At 44.5% G+C, this 24106-nt stretch overlaps 1 protein-coding gene across 3 annotated transcripts in view; it reads right to left on the reverse strand.

Moving 5' to 3' along the window:
- Positions 1-24106, reverse strand: part of LOC124003403 (plexin-A1-like) — a 328475-nt gene that overhangs the window by 51226 nt on the left and 253143 nt on the right. For all 3 annotated transcript variants that reach the window (XM_046311635.1, XM_046311638.1, XM_046311637.1), the window contains exons 11-13: positions 17238-17334; positions 12886-13076; positions 4469-4620 (exon numbers count right to left, since the gene is read on the reverse strand). In XM_046311635.1, coding sequence (XP_046167591.1) covers positions 4469-4620; positions 12886-13076; positions 17238-17334 — 440 coding nt within the window. The remainder of the gene's footprint in view (positions 1-4468; positions 4621-12885; positions 13077-17237; positions 17335-24106) is intronic.

A 24106-nucleotide genomic window follows, 5' to 3' on the forward strand; every position in this document is an offset into this window, starting at 1 on the left:
GATTTAGGACCACTATTGTTTTCACTATACATTTTATCTCTTGGGGATTATTATTCGAAAACATAATGTTAACTTTCACTGCTATGCGGATGACACACAGCTGTACATTTCAATGAAACATGGTGAAGCCCCAAAATTGCCCTCGCTAGAAGCATGTGTTTCAGACATAAGGAAGAGGATGTCTGCAAACTTTCTACTATTAAACTCGGACAAAACAGAGATGCTTGTTCTAGGTCCCAAGAAACAAAGAGATCTTCTGTTGAATCTGACAATTAATCTTCATGATTGTACAGTCGTCTCAAATAAAACTGAAGGACCTCGGCGTTACTCTGGACCCTGATCTCTCTTTTGAAGAACATATCAAGACCATTTCGAGGACAGCTTTTTTCCATCTACGTAATATTGCAAAAATCATAAACTTTCTGTCCAAAAATGATGCAGAAAAATTAATCCATGCTTTTGTCACTTCTAGGTTAGACTACTGCAATGCTCTACTTTCCAGCTACCCGGATAAAGCACTAAATAAACTTCAGTTAGTGCTAAATACGGTTGCTAGAATCCTGACTAGAGCCAAAAAATTTGATCATATTACTCCAGTGCTAGCCTCTCTACACTGGCTTCCTGTCAAAGCAAGGGCCGATTTCAAGGTTTTACTGCTAACCTACAAAGCATTACATGGGCTTGCTCCTACCTATCTCTCTGATTTGGTCCTGCCGTACATACCTATACGTACGCTACGGTCACAAGACACAGGCCTCCTAATTGTCCCTAGAATTTCTAAGCAAACAGCTGGAGGCAGGGCTTTCTCCTATAGAGCTCCATTTTTATGGAACGGTCTGCCTACCCATGTCAGAGACGCAAACTCGGTCTGAACCTTTAAGTCTTTACTGAAGACTCATCTCTTCAGTGGGTCATATGATTGAGTGTAGTCTGGCCCAGGAGTGGGAAGGTGAACGGAAAGGCTCTGGAGCAACGAACCGCCCTTGCTGTCTCTGCCTGGCCAGTTCCCCTCTTTCCACTGGGATTCTCTGCCTCTAACCCTATTACAGGGGCTGAGTCACTGGCTTACTGGGGCTCTCTCATGCCGTCCCTGCAGGGGGTGAGTCACTGTTGTGGTCATCCTGCCTGGGTAGGACCCACCCCCTTTGGGTTTGCCGTGGCGGAGATCTTTGTGGGCTATACTCAGCCTTGTCTCAGGATGGTAAGTTGGTGGTTGAAGATATCCCTCTAGTGGTGTGGGGGCTGTGCTTTAGTAAAGTGGGTGGGTGTCCTCGGATGGGGCCACAGTGTCTCCTGACACCTCCTGTCTCAGCCTCCAGTATTTACATTTACATTTAAGTCATTTAGCAGACGCTCTTATCCAGAGCGACTGCTGCAGTAGTTTGTGTCGGGGGGCTAGGGTCAGTTTGTTATATCTGGAGTACTTCTCCTGTCCTATTCGGTTTCCTGTGTGAATCTAAGTGTGCGTTCTCTAATTCTCTCCTTTCTTTATCTCTCTCGGAGGACCTGAGCCCTAGGACCATGTCCCAGGACTACCTGACATGATGACTCCTTGCTGTCCCCAGTCCACCTGGCCATGCTGCGGCTCCAGTTTCAACTGACCTGAGCCCTAGGACCATGCCCCAGGACTACCTGACATGATGACTCCTTGCTGTCCCCAGTCCACCTGGCCATGCTGCTGCTCCAGTTTCAACTGTTCTGCCTTACTATTATTTGACCATGCTGGTCATTTATGAACATTTGAACATCTTGGCCATGTTCTGTTATAATATCCACCCGGCACAGCCAGAAGAGGACTGGCCACCCCACATAGCCTGGTTCCTCTCTAGGTTTCTTCCTAGGTTTTGGCCTTTCTAGGGAGTTTTTCCTAGCCACCGTGCTTCTACACCTGCATTGCTTGCTGTTTGGGGTTTTAGGCTGGGTTTTTGTACAGCACTTTGAGATATCAGCTGATGTACGAAGGGCTATATAAATAAAATGTGATTGATTGATTGATTGAAAATAAAAGAGAGAGAGCGCTTAAGAAGCTCGATGAGATGTACAGTTTTGTTGGTATATGTGTGTACTCCATTTTGCATGTGTGCGTCTGTCCGTCTGTGCATCTGTGATGACAGTTGAAGTCGTAAATTTACATACACCTTAGCCAAATACATTTAAACTTAGTTTTTCACAATTCCTGGTATTTAATCCTAGTAAATATTCCCCGTCTTAGGTCAGTTAGGGTCACCACTTTATTTTAAGAATGTGAAATGTCAGAATAATAGTAGAGAGAATGATTTATTTCAGCTTGTATTTCTTTCATCGCATTCCCAGTGGGTCAGAAGTGTACATACACTCAATTAGTATTTGGTACCATTGCCTTTAAATTGTTTAATGGGTCAAACGTTTTGGGTAGCCCTCCACAAGCTTCCCACAATAAATTGGGTGAATTTTGGCTCATTCCTCCTGACAGAGCTGGTGTAACTGAATCAGGTTTGTAGGCCTCCTTGCTCGCACACACTTTTTCAGTTCTGCCCACACATTTTCTATAGGATTGAGGTCCAGGCTTTGTGATGGCCACTCCAATACCTTGACTTTGTTGTCCTTAAGCCATTTTGCCACAACTTTGGAAGTATTCTTGGGGTCATTGTCCATTGGAAGATCCATTTGCGACCAAGCTTCAACTTCCTGACTGTTGTCATGAGATGTTGCTTCATGAGGGAGGAAAATCTATTTTGTGAAGTACACCAGTCCCCCTGCCGCAAAGCACCCCCACAACATGATGCTGCTTCCCCAGTATTTCTCGGTTGGGATGGTGTTCTTCGGCTTGCAAACCTCCCCATTTTTCTTCCAAACATAACAATGGTCATTATGGCCAAACAGCTCTATTTTTGTTTCATCAGACCAGAGGACATTTCTCCAAATATGATGATCCTCATCCCCATGTGCAGTTCCATACCGTAGTCTGGCTTTTTTTTAATGGCGGTTATGGAGCAGTGGCTTCTTCCTTGCTGAGAGGCCTTTCAGGTTATGTCGATATAGGACACGTTTTACTGTGGATATAGATACTTTGTACCTGTTTCCTCCAGCATCTTCACAAGGTCCTTCGCTGTTGTTCTGTGATTGATTTGTACTTTTTGCACAAAAGTAAGTTCATCTCAAGGAGACAGAACGTGTCTGCTTCCTGTACGGTATGACGGCTGTGTGGTCCCATGGTATTCATACTTGTGTACTATTGTTTGTACAAATGAACATGGTACCTTTAGGCGTTTGGAAATTGCTCCAAATGATGAACCAGACTTGTGGAGGTCTACAATTGTTTTTCTGAGGTCTCGGCTGATTTCATTTGATTTTCCCATTATGTCATGTATAGAGGCACTGATTTTGAAGGCAGGCCTTGAAATACATCCTCAGGTTCACCTGTAAATTAACCTTCTAGAAGCTTCTAAAGCCATGACATCCTTTTCTGGAATTTTCCAAGCTGTTTAAAGGCACAGTCATATTAGTGTATGTAAACTTCTGACACACTGGAATTGTGATACAGTGAATTATAAGTGAAATAATCTGATTATAAACAATTGTTGGAAAAATGACTTGTGTCATGCACAAAGTAGATGTCCTAACCTATAGTTTGTAAACAATAAATGTTTTGAGTGGTTGAAACACAAGTTAACCTAAATGTATGTAAACTTCCGACTACAACTGCATGTGACCTGTGTGTGTGCTGAGATTGACCAGACCTTATTCCACTACGACCTTCCTCCAATCTCCACACCATGCACACCATTTAACCCTTGACCTCTGATGCTCATTGCCGTAACCCACCTCTCCACCCTAACACCTCCATCATTACGACTCTGACAGGGCTACGGAGGTGACACGGCCAGTCGCCCCCAGAGTCGCTCCAAGTGCAGAACACACCTTTACATTACCCTGACAACTTCGGCGTGTGGACCACCGCCGTCCTTGTCATCAAGCAACGCGCCTTAACTGTAACAGGGGTTAAGCGTTAGCCCCCTCCCCGCGCTTGGAGGTGATTGTGGAGGTGACGTTAACCCATGACAGTGACACAGGCAATATATTTACTTGTTGATGGCCTCTGTGGTGGTCGGGGAGAAGCGGCTTTCCTTTTGTCATCTTTGTCTCTAAACAAATCAGGTCCTTCCTGTCAGCTTCAAACACTCACACTATGAGTCAGCGTGAGTCTATGACATCAACTTGAATTGAAAACGGACGAAAAAGGGTGTTTGTGCGAGCTCTGTATCTCTCTGGGCATGGAAGGGAGTCCGTCAAGTCTCCTAGGAGACCCGGAAGTAAGAGAAGAGCGGACAATGGGTTAAAAGTGGAGGAACGGGAGAGGGAGAGACTGGAGCATGTGTGGGCAGAGGAAGAGAGATAAATATATAACTAGAAAAAGTATGAAGACAGAGGTCGCAGTAAAAAAAAAAATGTAAAAAGGAGAGAGAGAGAGAAACTAAAAGTTGCTCACTGTTCAGCGCTGATGTACTCGGCCTCCACGGGGGTGCAGGCCACCTTGCCGATGCGGACCCCCGTCTGGATGTCCTTGAACTGCAGACCCAGGTTCTCCCCTGTGATGGTCAGCATGGTTCCACCCTGTCTGGGACCCGTCTCTGGAGACAACTGGAGAGAGGACAGATATATTAGGGTTGTTTGAAAAATCAACATAATTACTAGACCAAGGAAAGGCCCTCTGACTATAACACGTTGACTGCACCCTAAATAGGTACAGTCAATTCAGTTGAAATGGCATTGTGAACTGGAATGTCCGTTCGAGTAGCCTATATTCTTGTTCGCCAGAAAGTCTTCGAGCTATGTGAATGTCTGTCGAGAGAGGCTAGTAGCGTACATCTAACGTTTCCACAGGGTGCAGCGTTACATTTTGACCACAAATGTGGTACAGAACCTGGACGGGGGAAAAAGAAAGAAAGAGGGAATTCACAAGTTCATGTCCGGTCCGTTTCTGCAGCTTCCACAAGTGATCTTGTCCGGGAAAAAATGACATTTTCAAAAGGTTGCGCTAGCAGTTACTAAGATGTTTCTTCGCCCATCCAACTCCTTTGTCAAAACACCAGTTGGCCGCTCTCTCTTTCTCTCTCTCTCTCCCTAACCCAGCTATTAATCTACTAAATGCTATTAGAAAGAGTTCAGGTTATGACCCTTTTTCTGTAGTGAATGACCCTGAGGGTGCTTTAGAGGTACTCACAGTAATGGCTGCCCACAGCTGCCCTGTACTAATCAGTAGACCATTCATCTTGCCCCATACAGACAGCGGCCCTGTCTCTATCGTTCATCACTAGCATGATTAAGACCTGCGCTAATTACATCAGCGCTGGGGGCGACTTCCATTTGTCTGACTCCCCTCTCACTGGTTATTCATGGTTCATGGTTATTCGCTCAAACACCCTACAACTGCTGGTCTCAGAGGTGACATTTTGACCCTCGGATGGACATATTTGGTGTGTGTGTGCATGAAAGGTTATACACATGTGAGGTAAGCACTCTCACGGGCATTAGTGTCTCTCTCACTCTCACACACACACACACACCCACAGACATTCACACATGCAAATGTGCAACACACACACACACCCTACCCCTAACTGGAGCACAGCAGGGCACATTGCCTGAACACAAACAATGCCATCGCTGCGTAACTACTGGTATTTTTGCCTCGGCCCACTGTGACCCGCTCTCCCTCCGTCTCTCGGTATCTATGTGTACATCTCTCTATTTCTCGCTCTTTCTCTCTCCATCCATCTACAGTTTAGCCCCGTTCATCTATAGGATCTGAAAGCATGTCTGTACTTTTGTTCACTTTCAAGGGCTGTCACTAGCCCAAGGCTAGCATGCTAGAGGCTAGCAATGACATACTGCAACATTACACCAGGGGACCTGCTAACATGACATGGACGCCGTACAAAACCAGTAAATATGACACGGACGCCGTCCAAAAACAGTAAATATGACACGGACGTCGTCCAAATACAATAAATATGACACGGACGTCGTCCAAAAACAATAAATATGACACGGACGTCGTCCAAAAACAGTAAATATGACACGGACGTCGTCCAAAAACAGTAAATATGACACGGACGTCGTCCAAAAACAGTAAATATGACACGGACGTCGTCCAAAAACAGTAAATATGACACGGACGTCGTCCAAAAACAGTAAATATGACACGGACGTCGTACAAAAACAGTAAATATGACACGGACGTCGTCCAAATACAGTAAATATGACACGGACGTCGTACAAAAACAGTAAATATGACACGGACGCCGTACAAAAACAGTAAATATGACACGGACGTCGTACAAAAACAGTAAATATGACACGGACGTCGTACAAAAATAGCCAGAGAGCAGAGAGCGGGTGCGTGTCACATGTACTATCAAACAGACAAAGGACAACACTGAACGATACACCTGGCTGATTCTTTGCACAGAACGTAACTATCAATCCAGTCAGAGAGCGAGAGAGCGAAGAGAAGAGAGAAAATGTAAAAGCGAGAGAGAGAGAGAGAATAAGAAAGAATAGCGAAAGAAAAAAAGAAAACGAAAAAAAGACTCAGATAAAGAAAACGAGAGGGCGTTTTGACTGCGCCGCGCTCTCTGTGTGGGGGCCTATTGTCGTCACTGTGTGCAGCTGATCTGGTCTGGCGATAGCGTCTGGTAAGGAGTCTGAGAGGAGAGAGCTGAACCTTAGACGAATACAGTGGAGCAGGCAGAGCCCTATCACCCGAATGAAAGGGAACATCTACAGTTGGGAGAGAATCTACTCCGATGGAGAGGAGGGGGCTGGAAATGGCCTCTGGGTTTCATCTGCAGACAAAGAGGAAGCGCAGAGGATCTGAACGTGTGTGTGTGTGTGTGTGTGTGTGTGTGTGTGTGTGTGTGTGTGTGTGTGTGTGTGTGTGTGTGTGTGTGTGTGTGTGTGTGTGTGTGTGTGTGTGTGTGTGTGTGTGTGTGTGTGTGTGTGTGTGTGTGTGTGTGTGTGTGTGTGTGCACGTCACACGAACAGCACACATCTAGTCGGGACAATTAAGTCTCGGGTGGTCATATTAAAGCATTTTGAGCCATAAAGACTTGGGACATCACTGAACATTCAGTCGCATGAATTTACAGCAGCAAGAAAAAGAACGGTGAACCCTTCGGAATCACTTGGGTTTCTGCATAGATTGGTCATCAAATTTTGATCTGATCTCTTCATCTACGTCACAACAATGGACAAACAGTGTGCTTCAACTAATAACACACACAGTATTGCATTTGTCTTGTCTATGTTGAATACATCATTGAAACATTCACAATGTAGGTTGGAAAAAGTATGTGAACCACTAGGCTAAGGACTTCTCCAAAAGGTAATTGGAGTCAGGAGTCTGCTAACCTGGAGTACAATCGATGAGAAGAGATTGGAGATGTTGGTTAGAGCTGCCTTGCCCTATGAAAAAAAAAACACTCAAAATTTGAGTTTGCTATTCACAAGAATCATTGCCTTATGTGAACCATGCCTCGAACAAAAGAGATCTCAGAAGATCTAAGATTAAGAATTGTTGACTTGCATAAAACTGTAAAGGGTTACAAAAGTATTTCTAAAAGCCTTGATGTGCATCAGTCCAAGGAAAGACAACTTGTCTATAAATGGAGAAAGTTCAGCACTGTTGCTACTCTCCCTAGGAGTGGCCGTCCTGCAAATATGACTGCAAGAGCACAGCGCAGAATGCTCAATGAGGTGAAGAAGAATCGTAGAGTGTCAGCTAAAAACTTACAGAAATCTCTGGAACATCTCTGTTGACGAGTCTATGATACGTAAAACACTAAACAAGAATGGTGTTCAATGGAGGCCACCACGGAAGAAGCCAATTCAGTCCAAAAAAACCTTTGCTGAACATCTGAAGTTTGCAAAAGTGCACCTGGATGTTCCACAGCGCTACTGGCTAAATATTCTGTGGACAGATGAAACTACAGTTGAGTTGTTTGGAAAGAACACACAACACTATGTGTGTAGAAAAAAAGGCACAGCACACCAACATCAAAACCTCATCCCAACTGTAAAGTATGGTGGAGGGAGCATCATGGTTTGGGGCTGCTTTGCTGCCTCAGGGCCTGGAGAGCTTGCTATCATTGACGGACAAATGAATTCCCAAGTTTATCAAGACAGTTTGCAGGAGAATGTTAGGCTATCTGTCCAACAATTGAAGCTCAACAGAAGTTGGGTGATACAACAGGACCACAACCCAAAACACAGTAAATCAACAAAGAGGAAAATACGCCTTCTGGAGTGGCCCAGTCAGAGTCCTGACCTCAACCCGATTGAGATGCTGTGGCATGACCTCAAGAGAGCAGTTCACACCAGACATTCCAAGAATATTGCTGAAATGAAACAGTTTTGTAAAGAGGAATGGTCCAAAATTCCTCCTGACTGTTGGGCAGGTCTGATCCGCAACTACAGAAAACGTTTGGTTGAGGTTATTGCTGCCAAAGGAGGGTCAGCCATTTATTAAATCCAAGGGTTCACATACTTTAAAGACATGAAAACATATAATTGTTTGTGTGTTATTAGTGTGTGTTATTAGTTGAAGCAGACTTTGTTTGTCTATTGTTGTGACCGAGATGAAGCTCAGATCAAATTTCATGACCAAATTATGCAGAAATCCAAGTATTTCCAAAGGGTTCACACTTTTTCTTGCCATTGTATGTATGAATTCATACCTGGAACACATCATGCATATTTCACATGAAGTAATAATATGTGTTCTGAAACATAGGAAGAATATAATGGACCTGGTCATACAAACTGGACTTAATCCCAGTAATAGACAGAGATAGAACGTTCTAGAAACAAGCCTTCAGGGTCACTATGGAGCTACCGTTATACATTCAATATATAGATGTTTCGCAAATCAATCATTGTCCATTTCACTGAGAGGCACTAGCTGTCGTCAACGTTGCACTGTAGAATTACTGTTAGGGTGAAAAAACTGGGATAAAAATATACCCTTGTACTCAGAACTAGTACTCTTTAATAAAACATATCACAAACATGAATAACGTTGTTTTGAATATCAAAATGACAGTGGAAGAAAGGTCCTTTGTCACACAGCTGTGGATGTGGTATTCATTGAGTGCTATAATACTGCTGTGGTGGTGTGTTTAGTGTTGTAACAATGGTAAATCGCTGTGGCTAGGTCGATGCACTCTAGAGAGGGAGGAAGAGAGAGAGAGCGAGAGAAAGGGAGATAATTACAGGAGAGAGAAATGGAGAAAGAGAGAGCTTAACACACAATGTCCAGCAATAGCCAATATTGCGGCTTAACAATACATAGGGGAGGGCGGGGGAGCAAGGAAATCAGTCGCCTTTTACAATGAGCACTTCCAACAGAGAACGAACCCCCACACACACACACACACACACACACACACACACACACACACACACACACACACACACACACACACACACACACACACACACACACACACACACACACACACACACACACACACACACACACACACACACACACACTTAATTGGTTTCCGAGGGGTGGTCTTAATGCTGCTCCACAAACCCTATGAGAACTGCTGGGGAGATGAAGGATGATAGAGGACCAAGGAGGAGGCAAGGCCAACCCTATGACAGTTCATTGCTGCATAAATGACGTGTGTGTGTGTGTGTTTGTGTGAGGTTACGAGTGGCTGTGTTTACGCGTCGGTGTGTGTGTGCGTGTGTGTGTGTATTTGTTGATATTTGCGGGGACAAGTCTCAAGGGAGCCGGTTGGTTTTGTTTGTGAATGCAAGATCAGTTCATCTTTCTCCCTCATGGGAGAAACGCATGAAAACATCAGGAAAATTAACACAATTCTTATAAGTCAATTTTATAGTAAAGTGAGAGAGAGAACAAGAGAGGGAGGAGAAGGAGGGGGGGGGGAGAGACATGATGAAGGAGGGAAGGGAGGGAGAGATAGAGGGCCACAGCAGGCATAGGGGGTAAATTACTTATAATTATGGTGAAATGGCCTTTCAGTCTGCCCCACTCCACATGTGAGCGAGAGAGCGAGCGAGACTAATGCAACTACCACTAGCAATATTACAGCATCACGGAGTCCATATTAGGACACCGTCAACCTCACCCTGACAGGATAACAATGTGGATCCTACCATGCACTATTGTACAATGTCAAACTGATCAAGTTTACAGGGAGAAATATAATTAAATGCTTCTCAATCCCAGTCGTCCCAATGAGATGACTTGCTAATCCACTAGGTCATAAAGGGCCACACAGTGGGTAATGCACTTAGCAAAGTATTAGCATTATAACAGGCTAACAATGTGGTACCCTACCGCTCACTATTGTACCGTGTCAAACTAAATGTAGAGTTAACAGCGAGAAATAGCACAAAAACGCCTCTCAATCCCCTTTAATTAGCCTTTAATCCCAGTCGAACACGTGTCCAAATGAAATTAGGGGCTAATCCGCTAGCTAATAAAAGGGCCACAAAGTGGCTAGCGTACTCAGATTAGCGCGAGCGAGAGAGAAAAGAAATAACAGAGCACAGAGAGCGAGTCCGTGTTTAGGGAAGGAGGGATTTGAGAGTAGGGGCGTTGAGAAGCGGGGTAATATTCAATTTGGGGGGGAAGATGAAATGGTCTTTCTAGCGTAAGAGGGATGTGTTCTTCAAGGAAGAATGAGATTCTTTCAGTTTGTCATCTGTCCACTGTCGAAGGTTCCTGTAGTGTTAATGCCAGAGGGAAACAACATGGCAGTGTCAAGGCAGCGTTGTAACAACGCCTGGTGGCCCGTTGGTTATTTTTGTCCTTTTTAGTGTCTCGCTGTCGAGTCGCTCTTTCTTCCTCCTCTGCCTATCTTCTCTTTTCACTCGTCTTCTTGCCTTCCAAACCCTCTTCTCCCACCTCTCTTTTTGAAGCTCTTGTACTGTACCCCTGCTTTTTCCACTGTGTGCTGTTTGTGCTACCAACATCTTCCCCTCAGGCTAAGCTTAACCCCCCCACACACACACACACACTCTTGTGCGCTTGTTTTAAAGAGATAAGTAAAGCGCGGGTGAGAGAGGGAGCATTAGCTAAATGGATTTATCCGTGTGCCAGTGCCCCAATTATCCCAATATCTCCATTAAAGGAGAACGTCACAACTTAGGAACCTACTCTTTATTTTTTTGACGCAAATTAACAAAAGGCTCCTAAAAACACTCAAAACACATCATTTCACAAACAGCAAAGCACTCAGTATCGTGATGCAGGTCTTTAGACGCTGTACACATGACCGTGTCATTCCGAACTGTATCCGCAATGTTCTAATCCATTTTGTGGAATTCGAGAGATATTGCTGTGCATGCGTGTAGTTATTATTATTATATTATAGTTCCTCGTTCCCAATTCCTCCCGTCAACTGTGTGCTACAGGTAACTGCCAAAATAAAGGAAACACTTTATTCACTCACTCAAGTTGTTCTGGTATCTCGTGGTGACCTGTGGTCCTTCTGTAGCTCAGTTGGTAGAGCATGGCGCTTGTCACGCCAGGGTAGTGGGTTCGATCCCCGGGACCACCCATACGCAGAATGTATGCACACATGACTGTAAGTCGCTTTGGATAAAAGCGTCTGCTAAATGGCATATATTATTATTATTATTATTACTGTAGCTAAGTCACGTTGCCAGTCACTCGATCACAAGGTCAGCCGGGCTGGAACGAGGAAGTACACGCATGCACGCCAATATGCACACGCAGGCAGTTGTCGCTTGAGTTCGACAAAATGGATTATAACGTTGCAGATACATTTCGGAAGGACACCATTTCACGTGTACGGCACCTTAAGACCTGCATCACGATACTGAGGGCCATTGGTAAAAGGACGCATTGTTTTGTTGTTGTCTTTGTGCATGATTTTTGGCCCTGGAGCTGCAGAATGAGGACCAGGAAGTCAATCGCCGCTGGGAGTAAGTTTCTCAAAAACCAATTCAAATTGCAAAAGAAAAAGTGTGTGGACCTTTCTATAACATGGCATTTACGCAAAAAAAAATACAGATTTGGTTCCTAAATAGTGAAATTCTCCTTTAAGCATTCAGAAACCGAGGGGATATGGGATCTTTTCCCTCCGCAGTTAAGAAGCATATTAACACATATTTCAAGGTGGTGGTAGTGGAAAACAAAATGGAAAAAAAGGGGAATGAATTTTATTTCTGAAAAACAGTAGACTCCCCATCTCATTTGTGTAACAACTAGAATGAGAGAGAAGGGGAATAGAGAGAGAGAACAAATCTGTCTACATTCATGCTTAACGTGGTTCATAAAGCAGTTTGTGTGTGTGTGTGTGTGACAGTGCTACACTGTTGGGACAGTGACCTGGGCTACGGCCAGACGAGGACCACCGCTATGGCTACCCACTGCAACAGCTGATAACGTCACGCCCCACACACACACACACACACACACACACACACACACACACACACACACACACACACACACACACACACACACACACACACACACACACACACACACACACACACACACACACACACACACACACACACACACCTCCCCTCGTCAGTCGTCTCGGTGCTCAGTGACATCCCGTAGACTGCCTCCTCTGTCCTGCCCATCTGTAAGACTATACAGTCTCTGTGTGGGCAAGCTACCTCTCCAACTGTGTCCTCTATCCCTTATTATCCCCTTCATGCCATGTGATGCAAATATCTAACCTCACATTGAAACTTGACTCCAATTCCTTGCACACTTAACTTAAATGTCTGAAGATGTCCTAATATGAATGCCGTATTATTCCCCCCTGAGTTGAAGGATTTCCTTATATGGATGTTGTTCGCTGCCCACACTAGTACCCTTGCCATCCGTACCTTTATGATCTTGGGGTGGGCACAGCGACTGTTGCCCGTGGTGGCATGCATCCAGCTGCTCTCCAGGGGGGCACATTCCTGCCTCAGGGAACACTTCTTCTCCTGGACGCACCAGCCACATTCAAACCTGGGGTCAGCCTTCAGACACATCCCACAGCTGTCCCTCAGGGCAGGGCACTTATACAGGTGGGCTGGAGGGAGGAGGGGGAGAGAGAGGAGGAAGTGGGGGAAAGGGTGAGAGAACATGTTTAGTTTGCATCTGAAAGCCTGAAATGACACCAATCCTTTCCGACATAGGTCACAATTTAGTCTTGCAAAGTATGTCTCGCGTGTCACCTCTAAAAACCAAAAATCTTCAACAATATGACCCCAAACAACTACACTACTCCATTTTTTTTATATGCAATGAAGCAAAGCGGTACTTCAAATGGCCGCAAGAATTCGGCAGAGGAACATTTTCAGCCTCTCAAATCCCATTGGTCATGCTTTAACTTGAAAGTAACCCTGGGCCAATGAAATTATACTAAATGAGTGATTTAATTACATTTACATATCGGGGGTTAAGCGAGGGAGCATCGTTATATGGTTATCTTCGTTAAAATGAGGATGAGGGAGACACATTGAGAGAACGTGAGAGACACACACTACATGAGCAACACACCTAATTTCACTGTGATTGAAACATTTAATTGATTCAGACAATCAGGTGTGTTGCTGCTCGGTTGGAGAAAAACCCTGCACCCATACTTGCCTTCCTCTCAATCTGTCACCACCTCAACCACCCATCCATCATTGACACTGAGATACATTGTACTCACTATTCAGACAAAGTACAAAGCTACACTTCCCATTGTGGTGCGTTGTGTCTGAATCTGGATTGTTGTGGGGTTTGGCTGTAGAGGCTTTAGTGAACAATTCCCTAAACGTGATGTTATCTTCCATCTCACATCGCAGCAGGAGCCCCTGCTTTTACAACCCCCCACTGCCGTGGTGACAACAGCAGCAAAACGCTGGGCGTACACAATTCATCCACGGAAAACATCACTTATTTTCTGGGGGGGGGACGGCCCACCCGCTCCACGCCTAAGTAACCGACGTCACAGAAAGGTGAGTGTGAAGTGACTGTGTCCAGTTCTGAGGCTAGGGGTGTGCGCGTACGCTCAGAACATGTGTGAATGCATTTCTGTGTCTTTCTAAATACCACACAAGGGATGCATGGTAGTTTCCTCAAATCCCTTACACGTGCAACACACCCTTGCCAGCCACACATTTGCCATCCACAGAGTTGCATTTTAGCACGGCAGAAACTTACTGGGCTATCTGAGAGAGTATATTTGAACCTTATAGCGTGTCAGAGCATGTATATAACTTCCCGACTTGGCTTCCAACTGTACCCTTTTGGTCACTCCATGAATGATTTAACGTGCAGTGGTAGCTTACATAAAACGGAATCTCCATGCCACTGCCATGGCTGTGGCCATCCACTTGGAGAAGGTCCCACAAGGCGTCGTACAAGTGGTGACAGTGAGTGGCAGACATTTCAGAACTTTTCTGGAGTGCCACAAAACTGTGTTAGCCTTCTGAGCTAAAGCCCAAGACATGACCACAGGGAGCTAACACAAGTCACGCAGGTTTACTCCTGACAGGAGTGTGGTTCATCGAACCGCCTCCGTCACGCATCCATTGCTATATGCACAGTGCATTCGGGGGAAGGGTTCAGACGCCCTTCCCCCTTTCCACATTTGGTTAAGTTACAGCCTTATTCTAAAATGGATTATATGCATTTTGTTCGTCATCATTCGACACACAATACTCCATAATAAAACAGCGAAACAATTTTTCCCCCTTCTTTCCATTTGAGCACATTTATGAAAAAATAAAAACATTTACGTAAGTATTCAGACTCTTTGCAATGAGACTCGAAATTGAGCTCAGGTGCATTCGGTTTCCATTCATCATCATTAAGATGTTTCTACAACTTGATTGGAGTCCACCTGTGGAAAATTCAATTGATTTGACATGATTTGGAAAGGCACACACCTGTCTATATAAAAGGTCCCACAGTTGACAGTGCATGTCAGAGAAAAAAACAAGCCATGAGGTCGAAGGAATTATCCGTAGAGCCCCTAGACAGGATTGTGTTGAGGCACAGATCTGGGGAAGTTTACCAAAACATTTCTGCAGCATTGAAGGTTCCCAAGAACACAGTGGCCTCAATCATTCTTAAATGGAAGAAGTTTGAAATACCAAGACTCTTCCTAGAGCTGGCCACCAGGACAAACTGAGCAATCAGGGGAGAAGGGCCTTGGTCAGGGAGGTGACCAAGTACCTGATGGTCACTCTGACAGAGCTCCAGAGTTCCTCTGTGGAGATGAGAGAACCTTCCAGAAGGACAACCATCTCTGCAGCACTCCACCAATCAGGCCTTTATGGCCAGACGGAAGCCATTGCTCAGTAAAATGCACATGACAGACCGCTTGGAGTTTGCTGAAAGCCACCTAAAGACTCTTAGACAACGAAAAACAAGATTATCCAAGACAATGCAGGAGTGGCTTCGGGACAAGCCTCTGAATGTCCTTGAGTGGCCCAGCCAGAGCCCGGACTTGAACCTGATCGAACATAGCTGTACAGCAACACTCCCCATCCAACCTGACAGAGCTCGAGAGGATCTGCAGAGAAGAATGGTGGAAACTCACTGAATACAGGAATACAGGTGAATACACTGAATACAGGTGTGCCAAGCTTGTAGTTGGTGGTTGAAGATTTCCCTCTAGTGGTGTGGGGGCTGTGCTTTGGCAAAGTGGGTGGGGTTATATCCTTCCTGTTTGGCCCTGTCCGGGGGGTGTCCTCGGATGGGGCCACAGTGTCTCCTGACCCCTCCTGTCTCAGCCTCCAGTATTTATGCTGCAGTAGTTTATGTGTCGGGGGGCTAGGGTCAGTTTGTTTATCTGGAGTACTTCTCCTGTCCTATTCAGGTGTCCTGTGTGAATCAAAGTGTGCGTTCTCTAATTTCTCTCCTTCTCTCTTTCTTTCTCTCTCTCGGAGGACCTGAGCCCTAGGACCATGCCCCAGGACTACCTGACATGATGACTCCTTGCTGTCCCCAGTCCACCTGGCCATGCTGCTGCTCCAGTTTCAACTGGCCTGGGCCCTAGGACCATGTCCCAGGACTACCTGACATGAGGACTCCTTGCTGTTCCCAGTCCACCTGGCCATGCTCCTGCTCCAGTTTCAACTGTTCTGCCTTACTATTATTCAACCATGCTGAGTCATTTATGAACATTTGAACATCTTGGCCACGTTCTGTTATAATCTCCACCCGGCACAGCCAGAAGAGGACTGGCCACCCCACATATGCTCTCTCTAATTCTCTTTCTTTCTCTCTCTCGGAGGACCTGAGCCCTAGGACCGTGCCCCAGGACTACCTGACATGGTGGCTTCCTTACTGTCCCCAGTCCACCTGACTGTGCTGCTGCTCCAGTTTCAACTGTTCTGCCTTATTATTATTTGACCATGCTGGTCATTTATGAACATTTGAACATCTTGGTCATGTTCTGTTATAATCTCTACCCGGCACAGCCAGAAGAGGACTGGCCACCCCACATAGCCCGGTTCCTCTCTAGGTTTCTGCCTAGGTTTTGGCCTTTCTAGGGAGTTTTTCCTAGCCACCGTGCTTTTACACCTGCATTGTTTGCTGTTTGGGGTTTTAGGCTGGGTTTCTGTACAGCACTTTGAGATATCAGCTGATGTACGAAGGGCTATATAAATAAATTTGATTTGATTTGATTTAGTATCAAAAAGCCCAAAAAGACTTGAGGCTGCAATCGCTGCCAAAGGTGCTTTAACAAAGTACTGAGTAAAGGGTCTGAATACTTATGTAAATGTGATATTTCCCTTTTTTTTAATACATTTGGAAAAAAAAATCTAAAAAATACTTTGTCATTATGGGGTATTTTGTGTAGATTGATGAGGGAAAATACAATTCAATCCATTTTAGAAGGCTGTAACATAACAAAATGTGGAAAAAGTCAAGGGGTCTGAATACTTTCCGAATGCACTGTGTATACTGTATTCAAATAAATGTCCCTCCTAATATTTATATATTTCTTAGTTCCATTCTTTTACTCTCAGACTTGTGTGTATTGTTAGATTGTTAGATACTGCACTGTTGGAGCAAGGAACACAAGTATTTTGATACGCGCGCAGTAACATCTGCTATACATGTGTACAGTATGCGACGAATAACATTTGATTTGATATAACTAGACAGTGCTTGCATTTGACATCCAAATCCGGGTCTCAGGCGTGCCACAACACTGTGCTACCCAGCTGAGCTAAAGTCTAGCGCTTACCTTGGATGTTGTAGGGGTTGTCGATGACAAAGTTGCCATTCCACACCACCGATAGGTCCACGGGCAGGTCGCTGATGTCATTACCGTCGTAGTTATACTGCAACGACACAAACACAGCAACGACACAGTTAGATTGGTATTGCTGCAGTGTTGTGACCGTGTCCCTAAAGATCACTGAAAGACAACACAGTGTTGTTGCTGAGAGTTTATGGTGTTTACTTGTAGCATGTTACCCCTGCCCGAAACCAAGTTTCCCCTTGGGGACAAAGTCTGAACTGAACTGTCGATTTCAGGTTCAGATTATTTGGGTTTTGATTGACTGAAAAGTGAATAAATAAAAACTTTATTTAAAAAAAAGAGTTAATACACTAATATATTTTCTTTATGTTTCATTTACGTTGTTTTAACGTTCATGGCTCATTTGAGTCATAAGCACAACATGGACTAACACTCAGTACACTTGGCCTTCTCTTGTTTCTCTCAGTGAAAACAATGACCCTAATAGGATACGGTTACATAGCTGCTGATTGTGTAATTCCAAGAACAAGTCCCAGGATGAATTCTTAATAATCAATTAAGTTCTTAATATTATTGTCCATGATTAACAGGATCTCTTGTTCAACAGAATTCTCTCAAGCACTGATCCTAGATCTCCACTCGTACTCCAATGCTTTGTGAATACAGGCCCTGCGCAACAGACGGCACGCGTCTAAATCTCTAACGACTACCTATGACGATGATCCATCTATGTGACACTAACCTAACGTAGCGGGCATAAATGAAACGCCTGAGCAGAGGTTTTTCCCTTTCTGGTCCTGACAAGCGAGAGAGAGAGCGAGAGAGAGCGAGAGAGAGCGAGAGAGAGCGAGAGAGAGCGAGAGAGAGCGAGAGAGAGCGAGAGAGAGCGAGAGAGAGCGAGAGAGAGCGAGAGAAACTGTGGGGTTCGGTTCTCTTCTGCACTGTTTAATGAATCAAGTAAACGTGGAGTTAAGATGGAGCTTTGCCTTAAGGTCGGCAGGCTCTCTCTCCATTTCCCCTGAAAACCCAGATGCATCCCGTAGGTATCTGACCACGGTAAGGGTGATCTGCCACTGTCAGCAATATGTGAGTGTGTGTTACTCTGTTTAGATCATTTTTTCGGCACCCCTGTTTCGACATTGTGGTCCCAACATTTCACATATAATGTGTCGTTGGAAACGGGGGGGAAAAGGAGACACAGCAATGTGCATTCAGTAGATAAGGACTCCGGCACACAGCAATGTCACGGTACGTGATTGGTTGGTTCATTCAGTCGCCACATGGTGATTGGACGATTTTAATTCATTCACAGCCTCCTACAACTAATGAATATTCACAGACAGAATTTAAAAAAATAAAAGTCATGCTTTTAGACTGAACTTAAAGGACTATTTATTTAGTAGCCATTATATATTTATCGGATCACTTTACTCGGGGTTACTGCAATGCTCACCATTGAACATTGATGCAACTTTAATCCAACTTTTCAGTGGTAAAGTATGCTTGCTTCTATATGGACTCCAGTAGCGTAGCTGACTTATCGTTTTACACGGTGGTAAAGAGAGGCAATAGAAAAGGATAGGGTAGGATAAAGAAAGGGTGCTGTGTGTGTATATACAGTATATGGATTGAGTGTAGGGCTGTCCGAACCCCCCCCCCCCCCCCCGCCCCTAAATAATCGACTGGTAGACATTTTTAAACGTCGTTTTTTTCCCATATATAGACACGCCCTATGTGTTTTAATCAAATCAACTACATGCATGCTTCCGAGCTTGTTTGATGCCCCAACACTGATTAAATAATGAAGACACACACATGACTCAAGAGGGAGCCAAATATCAAGATAGCCTAACCAGAAGAAATGTTTAAACTCTTCCCGAACCAACACCTCCCCCGCTGCTGCTGGCCTTCGCAGATTCTGCCACTCCGCTCCCAAAGTTGCCACTTAAAGGCTACACCGGGAAGTCGGCAAACTATTCCATTTGGAGTGCCAATTTATCTCACCATGTCTACCGACCTGCGTGCCAGTTACGAAGACTTTATAAAAAAAAATCATATTTGAAAAATCATTGTCATGTGGTAAATAGCATTTATATCTAGCTCTAAATGAAATATTAGACTAATCTAAGAGTGGCTTCTATTGCCAACTATATAAAGACAACAAATAAAAAGATGGCAGCCTGCAGGTCGAAAAAATATCCTGATTGAAATGAATCACATTGGCTACACATGGCTCGTCTGCAAGGAACTTGAAACACTGCATCAACTATCAACTTGGTCCAGCCCAAAGCTTGCGCTAACAATCTTGAAACATGGTACATTGGTTTCCTGCACCCTGAGCTCCGGACAGACACAGACGGAGGCTATTTTGCGTAAATGGAGAGTGTGTGAGAGATACTGATAGCGAGCGTGAGAAAAGGAGATAGAGAGGAGGCAGGCTGAGAGGTAAGCGAAATTAGCATCTCACTCATTATCGAGGTGCACTCGTAACAACAATAATAATAATAGTAGTAGTAGTGGAACGTGTATTGTGATTAACAACAACATTAATGAGAATAATAATGCATTAAAAGTAGTAGTAGGCAAGTCTGCCATGTGGCTTTTCAGTCATGTTCAAACAAAATGGTAAATATTGACATCACATTGCACTTTTCACTGGCTGTCCCTTCTGTTGTGGCAGGAGGACACATATTTGACTGTCAAACTGCACATTTTGGCTTTTCATCCAATAAATATGAGCTTTTTCTCCAGATTCTCTGTCCACTAAAGAAAGATTCTCTTAGGTCTGAGTATTTGCCACAGTGTAATAGGAAATGCAGATCTGTCTCTACCTCTCCCCGGGGGCAGAGTGAGCACAGCCTGTCCTCTCTGGGCAGCCAGGTTTGCCTGAGTCGACCGGTCTCTATGACCAGACTGAGCTCACAGAGTCTGTACCTAGTCAGTGTTTTCCTCAGTTCTCTATCAGTCACAGTGGTCAGATAGTACATGGTGGCAGACTGTCTGTTTAGAGCAAAAAAGCTTCTTTTTTTAACTTAGATTTTTTTCGTCTGTCTTTCCAATAGGTGATACATTTCTATGTTAGCTTTGTGATCGTTTGGATGGGCCAGATTTTCTGAGTGCTGTCCTGATGCTTTGTTCGGTTGGTAATGTTTAGTGAACTGAGCCGCTGGTTAAGGGGACTCTTCTCTATGGTCACCTCTTGGCAGTTGAGGAATTGTAAATGAGATGAGTGGTTGTCACTTGTATTTAAAATAAATAACATTTGGTGGCTCTATTTTGGATATTAATCAGAGGAGTTAATTGGCCTAATTCTGCTCGACCTGCGTTGTCTGGAATTTCTCTCTGTACCCTGAGGATGTTCTTACAGAATTCCTCATTCAGGGTTCAATTGCGTGTTTGTCCAATTTGTCCAATTCTTGTTTTGTGAGCGCACCCCACACATCGCTGCCCTATAGTGGAATTGGTTCTAAGACGGAGAGAAGACTAAAGGAAGAGACCAGCTAACATGTCCCTAGAGAAGGGTCGATTTCTCTCAACCTGAAACTTTGACCCTTAACGGTCATGGCTAGTAGAGCCAATGGGGTCCTCCCCATCATCTTCCTGAACAACCAATCAGAACACGGTATGACTTGCACACGCACAAATGCACGCACAAGCACACACTTTTGGCCAATGGGGGTGGTTTGGGTTCCTTCCCCACACAGGTACCTACTGTTGAGAGGGGATGTAGAGGCCTGTTGTTCCAGCAGAGACGTACACAACAGACAAGACTCCCCTGATACACTACAGACATTAATATTTATTCACAGTGGGGTGGCATGGTGTGTGTGTGTGGGGGGGGGGGGGGCAGAGAGGTTAGGCCTCATCCATCCCTCCTCATGTGTACACCAACACCTGATTAAAGTTTAATATATCCTATCCTCAAAGGGCCAGACACACACACACACACACACACACACACACACACACACACACACACACACACACACACACACACACACACACACACACACACACACACACACACACACACACACACACACACACACACACACACACCCTCAAATTCACACATGTGTATTATAGGGCAGATATAAGCACCCACCAGGTGAGGATTATTCTTAATTAGTACACACGCATACGGTTTATTCACATAGGTATATTCTGCTAACACAACGTCGCCAGAGCACAAAAGTTCTAGAGGTCGCCTGGTGAGGTCAGACACGTACCAAATGTATCTCTGACCGACATGCTGTTCTGCACAAAACCGCTGATGAACTTACTTAGCCCATATGCTATGACGAAAAAAACAACATCATTCATTCCTGTTTGCGGGATACCAATTGGCTTGGGTTTATCTCATATTTATTAGGCTGAGCCTGAGATGTTCCTCTTTCACTAAATGTTCCTGTTGCATAAGATGTTCAAAACAAAACAAACGGAGCAGCACAAATTAACAGCGTGCCTAAAACCGTTCTCCCCAGAGACACGGGGAAGTAAACACAAACTACCCTGGGAACATTTAATGAAGCTAAAGGAGAGAGAGAGAGAGAGAGAGAGAGAGAGAGAGAGAGAGAGAGAGAGAGAGAGAGAGAGAGAGAGAGAGAGAGAGAGAGAGAGAGAGAGAGAGAGAGAGAGAGAGAGAGAGAGAGAGAGACGAGAGAGAGAGAGAGAGAGAGAGCACGAGAGAGAGAGAGCGAGAGAGAGCACGAGAGAGAGAGAGCGACGAGAGAGAGAGAGAGAGAGAGAGAGCGAGAGAGAGAGAGAGAGAGAGAGAGAGAGAGAGAGAGAGAGAGAGAGAGAGAGAGAGAGAGAGAGAGAGAGAGAGAGAGAGAGAGAGAGAGAGAGCACGAGAGAGAGAGAGAGAGAGAGAGAGAGAGAGAGAGACAAGAGAGAGCACGAGAGAGAGAGAGAGAGAGAGAGAGAGAGAGAGAGAGAGCACGAGAGAGAGAGAGAGAGAGAGAGAGAGAGAGAGAGAGAGAGAGAGAGAGAGAGAGAGAGAGAGAGAGAGAGAGAGAGAGAGTGGGACTGAGAGAGAGAGAGAGAGAGAGAGAGGGACAGAGAGAGAGAGAGAGGGACAGAGAGGGACAGAGAGAGAGAGGGAGAGGGGGACAGAGAGGAGACAGAGAGAGAGAGAGAGAGAGAGAGAGAGAGAGAGAGAGAGAGAGAGAGACAGAGAGGGACAGAGAGAGAGAGAGGGACTGAGAGAGAGAGAGAGAGAGAGGGACTGAGAGAGAGAGAGAGAGAGAGGACTGAGAGAGAGAGAGAGAGAGAGGGACAGAGAGAGAGAGAGAGAGAGAGACTGTGTGAGAGAGAGAGGGGGGGGTGAGAAAGAGAGACACTTTCCACTTTCCCTCTCTCTTGCTCTGACAAGTGATGTAGCTCAAGGAAGGAAAGGTCGATAATTAGGTTTTAGTCCCAAAAAAGTTATGATAAGTATACATATTACATCTTTAAAGAAAGACTACTTTTACGTTACCCTGCAGTTTACCTATAAAATGGGCTGATGGTAAAGTACAGTAGACATATTTGGTATTCATATATCAAAATAAATCAAATGAGCTCTCCACAAAGAAGTTCAATAGAAAACTAGTAAAAATAGACATTATCCTGCAACCATGGAGAGGTAAATATATGTATGGATAAATTGCAGTGATTAAACTCCTTAGTCATATCTCAGTTTACTCACTTACTTATGGCGCTGCCTCCTCCCGATGATTTGTTTTTCTAATCATAAGAGCAAGAAATATCTGGGACGCTAAACCAGAGAAGATAAAGCGTGCCCATCTATATAATAAATATGAACTGGGTGCGTTGAGATTATTCAATATAAAAGCACTAAACCTCTCTAAAAGCTTCACTTACACACAAGTTTGACTTGAACCTTAAATGGTTCTCAAGTAAATTACTAAGAAAAGCTCATCCATTGTTTAAAAATGGCCTTTTTTCCTTTGTGCAGATTGCCATGTCTCATTTTCGATTCATTCTAAAATTAAACCTTTTTCGAGGTCTCTCTTTTTCAAACAAGAATTACACAGCTGGTTACAATTCCAATTTCATCCCCTGAAAATATAGAACAAATTATACAACAAACATTATGGTTGAACTGAAATGTGCCGGTTGATAAAATACCTTTGTTTATGGGAAAGATGTTAGAAAAGGGTATTTGTTTTCAAATGATATTGTAAATTGGAATGGTAGAGTGATGTCTTTTATGGAGTTATCGGAATTGTATAGGAAGGTCTGCTCAATATAAGATTACAACCAAATGATTACAGCGGTACCCCAAAAATGGAAGAGGCAGGTGGCAGCGGGAGGAGGTAGGGAACTGGTCTGTCTGCCAAAAATAAAGGATCAAAACTGTCAGAGGAACAAAAAGAGCATAAATAGGAGAGTACACCAGTTTCATTTGAGGACCAGGATGTTGACAGCTGTGCCATACAGATCGCAAAATAGCTGGGAAGAGATTTCCGATACCGCAGAATTCCAGAATTCATGCTTTTCAGGCAAAATTACTGTACAGAATTCTTGCTATCAACAAAACATTGAACATTTGGGTCATACAATCCATCGCAGCTTTGCAGATTTTGTTGTGAGGATACAGAACCTGTTTCTGGTCTCAGGCTCAGGAATGGCTGAAAACCCTAGAAATAGCTTTGTTGGGAGATCTGGAGAGACCTGGTCAGTCAATTACTAATATACTAATACTCTTAAAAGTACTTATCTTCCACTCACAATCTGGGTATTATATTCGATCGGATAGACTCAAATCTCGGTTGGTTGGGGAGCAGCTGTTGGGGAACTGTGTGTGTGTGTGGGGGGGGGAATCAGACTTTTTGTGGAGATCGGTC

The sequence above is a fragment of the Oncorhynchus gorbuscha genome, linkage group LG18, assembly GCF_021184085.1.
Source record: "Oncorhynchus gorbuscha isolate QuinsamMale2020 ecotype Even-year linkage group LG18, OgorEven_v1.0, whole genome shotgun sequence".
In the NCBI taxonomy this organism is placed as follows: Eukaryota; Metazoa; Chordata; class Actinopteri; order Salmoniformes; family Salmonidae; genus Oncorhynchus; species Oncorhynchus gorbuscha.